The 11823-nt window shown below is 43.6% G+C and overlaps 1 protein-coding gene across 2 annotated transcripts in view; it reads left to right on the top strand.

Moving 5' to 3' along the window:
* Window positions 1–916: 916 nt before the first annotated feature.
* LOC139390635 (receptor expression-enhancing protein 2-like) overlaps window positions 917–11823 on the top strand; it is a 60992-nt gene continuing 50085 nt past the window's right edge. For both annotated transcript variants that reach the window (XM_071137890.1, XM_071137891.1), the window contains exons 1-4: window positions 917–1154; window positions 3593–3665; window positions 7914–7990; window positions 10541–10661. In XM_071137890.1, the coding sequence (XP_070993991.1) occupies window positions 1123–1154; window positions 3593–3665; window positions 7914–7990; window positions 10541–10661 (303 nt within the window). In that variant the 5' untranslated portion in view covers window positions 917–1122. The remainder of the gene's footprint in view (window positions 1155–3592; window positions 3666–7913; window positions 7991–10540; window positions 10662–11823) is intronic.

Below are 11823 nucleotides of genomic sequence, written 5' to 3'. Positions count from 1 at the left end.
ACACACAGTATCAAGCACTGTCTGGGACATCAGTGCATCTGACATCTCACTGTACACAGCCTTTTGGTCTTGTCTGCATAGCTACACTAATTAATTCAACTCCTAGTTATAGGACCAATTTAATTATGGCAGTAACCATTTGCCATTTACCTTCTCTGCGGGGTAGACAAAACAGGGTGGACGTGCCCCGTTAGAAGAAATTCCAGTGATTTGAATACAGCGGATTCAAAATCACAATAGTAGTAATGGGAAGTTCGGCTCTTTTTAATGACTCTGATCATTTCGACTCGTTCAGTCAAAAGAACGAATCTTTCGACTAATTTGAGTCAGTAATGCCCAGAGCACGCAGGACCGCCTACCCGGCGAACAATGAACTGAAAACTTGAAATAGTCATGATTCGTCAAGCAGTCTCGTTTCACCCAACGGCTTATTGCAGCTGTCATGCGACTGAGACTTTGAAAAGCGTTCTATAAACAATGTACGCTTGTTGATTGCTAGACACACAAGATGTTTTCTTGGTACATTTGAAACGAGGTCTAGTTGTGGCCGCAACAGGACGACTCTTGGCAGAATGCATTGCTTGACTGCCTTGATGATAATCACAATATCGTTCGTGAACTGCAGCACCCCAAACGATTCGATCTTAAATTTGAGTTTGATGAGCAGAGTATGTTTTGGTTCTACATCATAACAAATTAATTGCATTCATTATTGCACATAAATTAATTGCATTCATTATTGCACTATGGGTCAATTATCAGTTCTAAACACGTATTTTCATTTTCTATGCTGTCTGCTGTGTGATAAAACAGTTGATCGGTGCGTGTATTAACCCTGCTAGATTTCATTGAGGCCAGCAGGTCAAATAAACGACTAAAATGAACGAGTCACTCGGGAAATAGAATTATGACTCAAGTCAGTAAAAAGAGTCGTTCAAAAAAGAACGAATCGTTCGCGAGCTGCACATCACCACACAGTAGCCTAGCTACCTGTCAGTAACATATAGCACATCAGAACAGCAGCAGGCACTCGCTTCACAACAACACGGTCGTTGGCAGAGGAATGGGGGGTAGCTAGGTAGTTAGATTTCCGAGAATAAGGAAAAGCTCACTACAATCAAGATGGTGTCGTGGATTATCTCCAGGATGGTAGTGTGAGTATGGACTCGGCAGCGTCAGTTTGTTGTATTCGCTCCACTGCTATACTAACTACTGCTGCCATGGCTTGTGTCCAGATCGTGCGCGGCCAGTTATCGTGATAGCCAGAATGACAGCGAACCTGCTAATTTGCTTGCAATTGAATTGTCGTTGTTGGTTTATAGCCCATGTTGCTGAAATGGGTATGTTGACCACTGGTGTTTCACAAAGACAGTTTTGTAGGCAAAGAGCAACACCGTTACCAGTGCGAACGTTGGCTAGCTAGGTAGTTAGCGCAAATGATAACGCTGCTAGCCAAGTGAAGGTGGAATTAATTAGCTAGCTAACACGCTTGCTTATGCCATCCACTGAAGCCAATTTGTCAATTCATATAGTGGTTAAATGCTCTAGTCTTGAATATTGATAATCACGCACGGTGGATAGTGCATTTTTAATAAGGTTTGCGTGATGATCATCAAAACATATGGCAGAAACTGCATTGCTAGCATGACACTGACATCCAGAGAAATCATTGATGCTCTTCCATTCCCACTGCGTGTCACCTGGACCGATAACGTCAAGATCTTACCTGATTCGCATGATGTTATTTATGAGGCGTGTCGACAAGGGTGCTGTTTGATAAGGGGTGAGACCCAAGAGGGAGGCACAGATGTAATTTGATGTTGTAATGAGCCAGCTAGGATAGGCCTACCTGTACCCTGACAGCTAGATTAGTCAACAGCTGTTTATACTGTTGAGTCATACACACAGAGTCATTACCCTACAAACCCCCAGAATATATCTAGCTGTTATCAGCTCTTTGTGTTTGTTAGTCAGTGTTGTATTCAGGTGGTAGGATTTGTGTGGGCAGTTTCTGTCAAACAATGTTTTGTTTTCATCATGTAATCAGTAGCAATTGTCATCTTGGCATAAAATGAGAGCCACAACTTTAATAGTTTTATAGTTACCTACATCTCAGATGTAAAGAGCGGAGCCTGCCTTCTATTTTTTAAATGCACAGGTTGTGCTGAATAGATGTCATTGATGTAGCTGATTTTGCATTGGATTACGTAACCAATAACATCTGAGCCAACCGTTACTTTAGTGTAGAGGGTTTAAGGCTCATTGTGTGGCAGGTAATCATGTGTTAGAGACCAAACAAACATGATTGAATGGTCCTGTAAACAAGATGATGCTTATCCCAGGGATTGTCCAACCCTTTATCTTTGTATACTAGTATGAAAGTCACTGTCATACTCATTCTCACTCGGTATATATGTTAGCATAAACTCTGTGTTGCTGGGCTTGTAAAAACTGAATTGGACACTACGAGCCAAAGTGCCGAACTTTGGTGGCTATACATTTCCACTTAATCTGCGTGTATAATTACAGTCGATAGGTCTAATCACAGAAGAGTTGGGAATCTGAGCCTGCTCAGTGCTTGGTAGCCATTTCTTCTGTGTCTCTCTCCTTGAGTGCATTGAACAGCATGGAGTTGAGATATGGGATAGAGCAGAGAGGAGTCTGGGAGTGAGACAGACATTGGGTGCCTGCTGTGGGAGTCTGAACCTTGCCTCTGGCCTGCCACGTGTCTCCTCTTACTGGACAGCTACAGCGCAGAGTAGAGCAAAGCAGTCCTGGCAGCATGACTGGGCAAATCACAGACATATAAAGACCCAGACAGGCGCACAGACTCTGTGCACATGAGAAACTCACAGATGGAACAAGGGAAACTCATAGCGGGAAATATTTCCAAGCCCGAGAGGTGAGAAAATGTGGACAGAAAGGGGGAATACATGAACCTAGAGTGGTAGAAATGCACATAGCCTTCACATGGTTGTGTGGCAGATGGGCAGAAAGGTAGCAGGCGTGGTCCTCCCAGCTCTCCCCTCCCTCAGCATTCAGTTTCCTGTCACATCAGCAGTAATTGCCATGCAGCCGGGCTGACAGGACAGAGTGCGATGTGTGTGTGACTGTGGCTTTTATTACCATGTGTGTTGCAACCAGATTCACATACGATGATGACCTGCCGTTATCCTTGTGTGTTTGGTCCATCTATCAGTAGCAGAAGCGTTTTCCATTCTTTTTCAATCTTCTGCTTCAATGAACTGATTATTTGTTCCAACAAACCACTGCCCTTTGTCTAAATGTAACCATCTGTTATTGCAATAGAGCGGGTCAGGTGCCCTAACTAGGCTAACCTAGAGTGATATTTTGAGAACTGCCCAGAATATGGCCTACTTTCCCTCAAAGCAACCTATTTATGTACTCTGAGATCATGGGTTTTAGACTGGAATCAGGTGTTAGGCCACATTTTACTGGATACATATTGAAACAGAGGGAAACATTTGGTCAGTGTTACTACCCTGAGGTCATGTTGCCCGGGTGATGTAGTTTACTGTACCTTAACCCCTAACCTCTGATCCAGTCCTCTCTGACTTTCCTCTTTCTTCAGCCTGGCCTTCGGGACCCTCTACCCGGCCTACTCCTCATACAAGGCCGTCAAGACAAAGAATGTGAAGGAATATGTGAGTTTTGTACTTGAATACTGTAACTCTATTGTTGCAGTTTATTAGTATGTCTTTACAACATCTTCAGTCATGGGCTAAATATTTTAAGTCTCTTGTAGTTATTTCATATATTCATATTGAGATAATACAATGGACAAAGTTATGATGGTTTTAAAATGGCTTTCACCCTCTCCAATGCGCTGCAGCCAGTTTCCATTGTTTGTGAGGATGAGAGAGCAGTTTAAACAAGTTTAAACAGTATCTGTTTCAAATGGGAGCCTCCCAGCTTACCTCATTCCTGTTAGGGAGCAGAGGGATGAGAAAGAGGAGGGGTGGTAGAGGAGGAGGAGTGGAACTCTGTTCTGGCCCTCTGCCTAGCTCCGCCAAGCTCTCTTGTCTCCTGAGCCTTCTCCTCCCTCTGGTTGCTATGGAACCCCCCCTCAATATTTGAGCTGGGGCATATGCAGACAGAGAGAGGAAGGGATAGATCGAGAGGGAGAAGAGATGCAGAGGATATTTTTTTCCCCTCCCATCTCTTCTTTTTCCCTCGCTATCCTTTTCTCTTTTCTGTAATGATTTAACAGTAGAAATCGCTATTTATATAACATCACACGTTTGACCTGTGCTGTGTACCTACAATGCATTCGGAAAGTATTTAAACCCTTTGACTTTAACCACATTTTGTTACGTTTCAGCCTTATTCTAAAATAGATTAAATAAAAACATTTCCTCATCAATCTACACACAATACCCCATAATGACAAAGCGAAAACAGGTTTTTGTAATGTTTGCAAATGTATAAAAAACATAAGTATTCAGACCCTTTGCTATGAGACTCGAAATTGAGCTTAGGTGCATCTTGTTTCCATTGATCATCCTTGAGATGTTTCGACAACATGAATGGAGTCCACCTGTGGTAAATTCAATTGAGTGGACATGATTTGGAAAGACACATACCTGTCTATATAAGGTCCAACAGTTGACAGTGCATGTCAGAGCAGAAACCAAGCAATGAGATCAAAGGAATTGTCTGTAGAGCTCCGAGACAGGATTGTGACGAGGCACAGATCTGGTGAAGGGTACCAAAAAATGTCTGCAGCATTGAAGGTCTCCAAGAACACAGTGGCCTCCATCATTCCTAAATGGAAGAAGTTTGGAACCACCAAGACTCTTCCTAGAGCTGGCCGCCCGGCCAAACTGTACAATCAGGGGAGGAGGGCCTTGGTTTGGGAGGTGATCAAGAACCCGATGGTTACTCTGACAGAGCTCCAGAGTTCCTCTGTGGAAATAGGAGAACTTTCCAAAAGGACAACCATCTCTGCAGCACCCCACCAATCAGGCCTTTATGGTAGAGTGGCCAGATGGAAGCCACTCCACAGGATTAGGGTTGCAAAGGGTAGGAAACTTTCCGGAAATTTTCCATGGGAAGTTAAGCCCGGGACTTTGGGGAATTTTTCTTAAATTCATCAAAAACGTTAGTTTATAAAACAGTGAATCTTTTTTTGTGGGATACACAAGGCAATTCTAGGTCTTGTGACATATTTTGGTTTAACTATCCACAATTCAATGGAATTTCAACCCTCTGCATGCACAGTGCATTCTTCCATCACATGTACAGCTCTCAAGATCTTGCACACTGATGAGATGCTATTGAGCCAACACTACTACACTGTCTGAGCCAAGGTAAGTTTTTTTTTATTACAATACTGGGTGGGGTGAATATATTTTATAGGACATGCATGATTTTTTGTTAACTAGTAAATCGTAGCCTACAGCAAAGTGTTTAAATAATTTCTAACTTGTTAACAATTTCTGCTAGTTAGTTTTTGCAACCAGGGCGGTTTTAGCTTGCTTGAGCCTGCTAACTGAGTGTTAATTCACCTGTTTCCATATGTTTCATTTGAAAACATTTATCTTACAAAGGAGTTGTTTAATCTAACTGCTTAACTATTTACCTGTACATGGAATTGTATTATTACTTTTTACTCATTTGTTTCTATTCTTTACAGGAAAAGTCCCTCTATTCGAGGTGAATATGATGAATCGGACACCTTATCAATAGCAGCAGCTCATGGTCCTCCTGGAATCAGAAGTTTTTTTTAACTCAATGGAGGAACATAGTCAGAGAAATGGTGATGAATGTCTTGCTCGAACTGTGTATGCAACTGGTTCTCTGATGCTCACAGGCAATGTGTATTGGAAGAGATTTCTGAATGTTCTTCACCCAGCATACACCCCTCCAACCAGACATGCTTTATCTACTAATTTGCTGGATACAGAGTTCAAAAGAGTTCAAGTGAAGGTCAAGCAAATCATAGAGAAAGCAGACTGTATTCCTATCATCTCTGATGGGTGGTCGAATGTTTGTGGGCAAGGAATAATTAACTACATCATCGCCACCCCTCAACCAGTATTTTACAAGAGCAGAGACTCCAGGGACAACAGACACACCGGTCTCTACATTGCAGATGAGCTGAAGGCAGTCATCAACGACCTTGGACTACAGAAGGTATTTGCACTGATGACGGACAATGCTGCGAACATGGAGTCTGCTTGGTCTAAAGTGGAGGAGTCCCACCCTCACATCACACCCATTGGCTGTGCTGCTCATGCATTGAATCTGCTCCTCAAGGACATCATGGCACTGAGAACAATGGATACACTCTACAAGAGAGCCATGGAAATGGTTAGGTATGTGAAGGGTCATCAAGTTATAGCAGCAATCAACCTCACCAAGCGAAGTGGGAAGAATAAGAGCACCACATTAAAGCTGCCCAGCAACAACCGTTGGGGTGGTGCTGTCATCCTCCTGGATTATGTATTTTTGGGAGAGAGTGGTAAGTAGCCTGAAACTCCTGAAACCTATAGCAGTAGCCATTGTATGGATTGAGGGAGACAATGCCATCCTGTCTGATGTTCAGACTCTGCTTGCAGATGTAAGAGAAGACATCCGTACTGCCCTGCCCACTTCACTGTTGCTCCAAGTAGAGGAAACTGCAGTTCTGAAATAAATCAAAAAGCCTGAAGCCCATACACACCACAGCATACATGTTGGACCCCAAGTATGCTGGCAAGAGCATCCTGTCTGGTGCAGAGATCAACAGGTGGTCATCACTTCTATGGTGTCATCACTACTGTGATGTTATTAGAGAACCATCCCATGTGAAGAGTCAACTCATTTAATTAAAGTTCAATTCGTAACTAAATTGTTTTAAAAATATATATTGGAAGGATTTAATCCTCTGCAATTGTCTACTTATGGGAAAGGTTTATGTTTCTGTGTCCATATGATATGGTAAATATATCCAATGCAAAAAAACATCTACATTTAAATGGTATTAATATTAATTTGCATATATTCCCACGGAAAGTTTCCACCTCTGAATATTCCCCAAAATGTGCAACCCTAGTCAGGATCGATGGAAAGATGAACGGAGCAAAGTACAGAGAGATCCTTGATGAAAACTTGGTCCAGGGTGCTCAGTACCTCAGACTGGGGTGAAGGTTCACCTTCCAACAGGACAACGATCCTAAGCTCACAGCAAAGACCATGCAGGAGTGGCTTTGAGACAAGTCTCTGAATGTCCTTGAGTGGCCCAGCCAGAGCCCAGACCTGAACCCGATCGAACATCTCTGGAGATACTTGAAAATAGCTGTGCAGCTACACTCCCCATCCAACCTGACAGAGCTTGAAAGGATTTGCAGAGAAATATTAGAGAACCTCCAAATACTGGTGTGCAAACCTTGTAGCGTCATACCCAAGAAGGCCAGAGGCTGTAATCACTGCCAAAGGTGCTTCAACAAAGTACTGAGTAAAGGGTCTGAGTACTTATGTAAATATATTTTAATTTAACATTCTAAAAATCTGTTTTTTCTTTGTCATTATGGGATATTGTGTGTCGATTGATGAGGAAAAATAAACATTTAATCCATTTTGCGATAAGACTGTAACGTAACAAAATGTGGAAAAGGTCTGAATACTTCCCGAATGCTCTGTATGACATTAAAATGTGACTCATCCTCTCAGCCTATTCAATGCATTCCCTCGCTGGGTTTAGTGCTTTATATTTTTCATATGCCGATATATTTAGATGAGATGTTTTCACTCTGTCAGTGTGACATTTTAGGATTCATCCACATCTCACTATTTATATTGCAGTAGGTGTTGATACTCTCTCCATCCTTTGTTTGGCAGTGACTGCTTACTGTAGGCTATGCTTTGGTCTATATGTGATGCTCTCTCCCATCTATATTGTGTGTGTCCAGGTGAAATGGATGATGTACTGGATAGTGTTTGCATTATTCACGACGGTGGAGACCCTCACAGACTTGTTCATGTCCTGGTGAGTCACGTGGGTCATCTCTGACCACTGCCCTACAGCCATTTAGAACAATAGCCCCTAGGATCATCCATATGAAAAACAATTTACACTACATGGCCAAAAGTGGACAGCCCTTCAAATGAGTGGTTTCGGCTATTTCAGCCACACCAGTTGCTGACAGGTGTATAAAATCGAGCACATGGCCATGCAATCTCCATAGACAAACATTGGCAGTACTGAAGAGCTCAGTGACTTTCAACGTGGCACTGTCATCAGATGCCACCTTTTATAAATCAGTTTGTCAAATTTTGGCCCTGCTAGAGCTGCCCCGCTCAACTTTAAGTGATGTTATTGTGAAATGGAAATGTCTAGGAGCAACACCGGCTCAGCCGCGAAGTGGTAGGCCACACAAGCTCACAGAACGGGACTGCCGAGTGCTGAAGTGCATAGCGTGTAAAAAATGGCAACACTTGCTACTGATTTCCAAACTGCCTCTGGAAGCAACATCGGCACAAGATCTGTTTGTCAGGAACTTCATGAAATGGGTTTTTATGGTCGAGCAGCCACACACAAGCCTAAGATCACCATGCACAATGCCAAGTGTCGGCTGGAGTGGCGTAAAGCTCGCCACCACTGGACTCTGGAGCAATGGAAACGCATTCTCTGGAGTGATGAATCACGCCTCACCATCTGGCAGTCCGACAGATGAATCTGAGTTTGGCGGATGCCAGAACAATGCTACCCGTCCGCATGCAAAGTGCCAACCTTAAAGGTTGGTGGAGGAGGAGAAATGGTCTGGGGCTGTTTTTCATGGTTCGGGCTAGGCCGCTTAGTTCCAGTGAAGGGAAATCTTAATGCTACAGCATACAATGACATTCTAGACGATTCTGTGCTTCCACCTTTGTTGGAACCGTTTTGGGAAGGCCTTTTCCTGTTTCAGCAAGACAATGGCCCTGTGCACAAAGCGAGGTCCATACATAAATGGTTTGTCGAGAGCGGTGTGGAAGAACTTGACTGGCCTGCACAGAGCCCTGACCTCAACCCCATCAAACACCTTTGGGATGAATTGGAACGCAGACTGAGAGCTAGGCCTAATTGCCCAATGTCAGTGCCCAACCTCACTAATGCTCGAGTGGACAGCCTTCTCAGAAGAGTGGAGGCTGTTATAGCAGCAAAAGGGGGACCAACTCCATATTAGTGCCCACGATTTTAGAATGAGATGTTCGACGAACCTAATATATATATATTTTTATATAACCCTTATTCTCCCCAATTTCATGGTATCCAAATGGTAGTTACAATCTTGTCCCATCGCTGCAACTCCCGTACGGATTCGGGAGAGGCAAAGGTCGAGAGCTGTGTATCCTCCGAAACACAACCCAACCAAGCCGCACTGCTTCTTGACACAGTGCTTGCTTAACCCGGTAGCCAGCCGCATCAATGTGTCGGGGGAAACACACCTGGCGACCGTGTCGGCGTTCGACGAACCTTTGGCCATGTAATGTATATTTACAGTACCAGTCAAAAGTTTGGACACCTATTCATTCAAGGTTTTACATAATTTTTTTTTTGTATTGTCTACGTTGTGGAATAATAGTGAAGACATCAAAACTATGAAATAACACACGGAATCATGTAGTAACCAAAATGTGTTAAACAAATCAAAATAGATTTTATATTTGAGATTTTCATCTGATGCATCACTCCATCACTCTCCTTGGTCATATAGCCCTAACACAGCCTGGAGGTGTGTTTTGGGTCATTGTCCTGTTGAAAAACAAATGATAATCCCACTAACCAAATGGGATGGCCATGCTGGTTAAGTGTGTCTTAAATTATAAATAAATTACTGACAGTGCCACCAGCTAAACACCTTCACAGCTGCTCCTCCATGCTTCACGGTGGAAACCGCACATGTGGCGATAATCCATTCAGCCACTCTGCATCTCACAAAGACATGGCAGTTGGAACCAAAAATCTCACATTTGGACTCATCAGACCAAAGGACCGATTTCCACCAGTCTAATGTCCATTGCTTGGGTTTCTTGGCCCAAGCAAGTCTCTTCTTATTATTGGTGTCCTTTAGTGGTTTCTTTGCAGCAATTCGACCCTGAAGGCTACTTTGAAGAATCTCATATTTTGATATGTTTAACACTTTCTTTTGGTTACTACATGATTCCACGTATTATTTCATTAGTTTTATTTAATGTCTTCACTTATTCTACAATGTAGAAAAGAGTACAAATAAAGAGAAACCCTTGAATGAGTAGATGTGATAACTTTTGACTGGTATTGTACATTGAAATGACCTATTTTGGTTGACAAGCTGTTAAAAGTATTTAACATGTTGTGCTCACTAGGATTTGATATATTTAAATCAACTTCGATTTGATTGTCTGCATTTGTCGTGGTGTATTGCCTTCAGAAAAGTACCAGGATATCAGAGCAAACACTTGGTAAACCCTTTAATGCCTGAAAGAGAAAATACCTATTGTTTCAGTAAAATTGTAGCCCACAACCATTCTTCTTTCCTGTCTATTAACACTCCTTTTGGTGTGGTTGTTCATGCAGGTTTCCTTTCTACTTTGAGCTGAAGATAGCCTTTGTGATCTGGCTCCTGTCTCCGTACACTAAGGGCTCCAGTGTGCTCTACCGCAAGTTTGTCCACCCCACCCTGTCCAATAAGGAGAAGGTAACGTCTAACCCTGTCCAATAAGGAGAAGGTAACGTCTAACCCTGTCCAATAAGGAGAAGGTAACTAGGGATGCACCGATATTACATTTTGGGCCTATACCAATATTTTCCTTGACAAAAAAAACGATACCGATAGATTCTTACAATTTTTAGCGGCCTTTTAAGCATTCTAGTACAGTTAAATAGTTGAAATACACACTGACCAAAATGTTATTTTGTTGGCATTTATCCATATCCCCCATTACCAGTAAAACCTATTTCTTTCACTTACTTGTTGTGCTGTTTCGTTGTTGTCGTTTCATTCTCAACCAGGATTTCATCATACATGTCAAGCAGTGAAGTTTCAGCTCTGTCTGTCCGTGGCCTCTCTTCCTCGGTGCGAACTGTCACTGTGTCCATTTCCATCTTGTCCAGCTGTGTCTGTCCGTGGCCTCTTCCTCGGTGCGCACTGTCACTGTGTCCATTTCCATCTTGTCCAGCTGTGTCTGTCCGTGGCCTCTTCCTCGGTGCGAACTGTCACTGTGTCCATTTCCATCTTGTCCAGCTGTGTCTGTCCGTGGCCTCTTCCTCGGTGCGCACTGTCACTGTGTCCATTTCCATCTTGTCCAGCTGTGTCTGTCCGTGGCCTCTTCCTCGGTGCGAACTGTCACTGTGTCCATTTCCATCTTGTCCAGCTGTGTCTGTCCGTGGCCTCTTCCTCGGTGCGAACTGTCACTGTGTCCATTTCCATCTTGTCCAGCTGTGTCTGTCCGTGGCCTCTTCCTCGGTGCGAACTGTCACTGTGTCCATTTCCATCTTGTCCAGCTGTGTCTGTCCGTGGCCTCTTCCTTGGTGCGCACTGTCACTGTGTCCATTTCCATCTTGTCCAGCTGTGTCTGTCCGTGGCCTCTTCCTCAGTGCGCACTGTCACTGTGTCCATTTCCATCTTGTCCAGCTGTGTCTGTCCGTGGCCTCTTCCTCGGTGCGAACTGTCACTGTGTCCATTTCCATCTTGTCCAGCTGTGTCTGTCCGTGGCCTCTTCCTCGGTGCGCACTGTCACTGTGTCCATTTCCATCTTGTCCAGCTGTGTCTGTCCGTGGCCTCTTCCTCGGTGCGCACTGTGTCCATTTCCATCTTGTCCAGCTGTGTCTGTCCGTGGCCTCTTCCTCGGTGCGAACTG

Source organism: Oncorhynchus clarkii, chromosome 31 (assembly GCF_045791955.1).
Source record: "Oncorhynchus clarkii lewisi isolate Uvic-CL-2024 chromosome 31, UVic_Ocla_1.0, whole genome shotgun sequence".
Lineage (NCBI taxonomy): Eukaryota > Metazoa > Chordata > Actinopteri > Salmoniformes > Salmonidae > Oncorhynchus > Oncorhynchus clarkii.
This window is presented reverse-complemented; position numbering and strand designations above follow the sequence as displayed.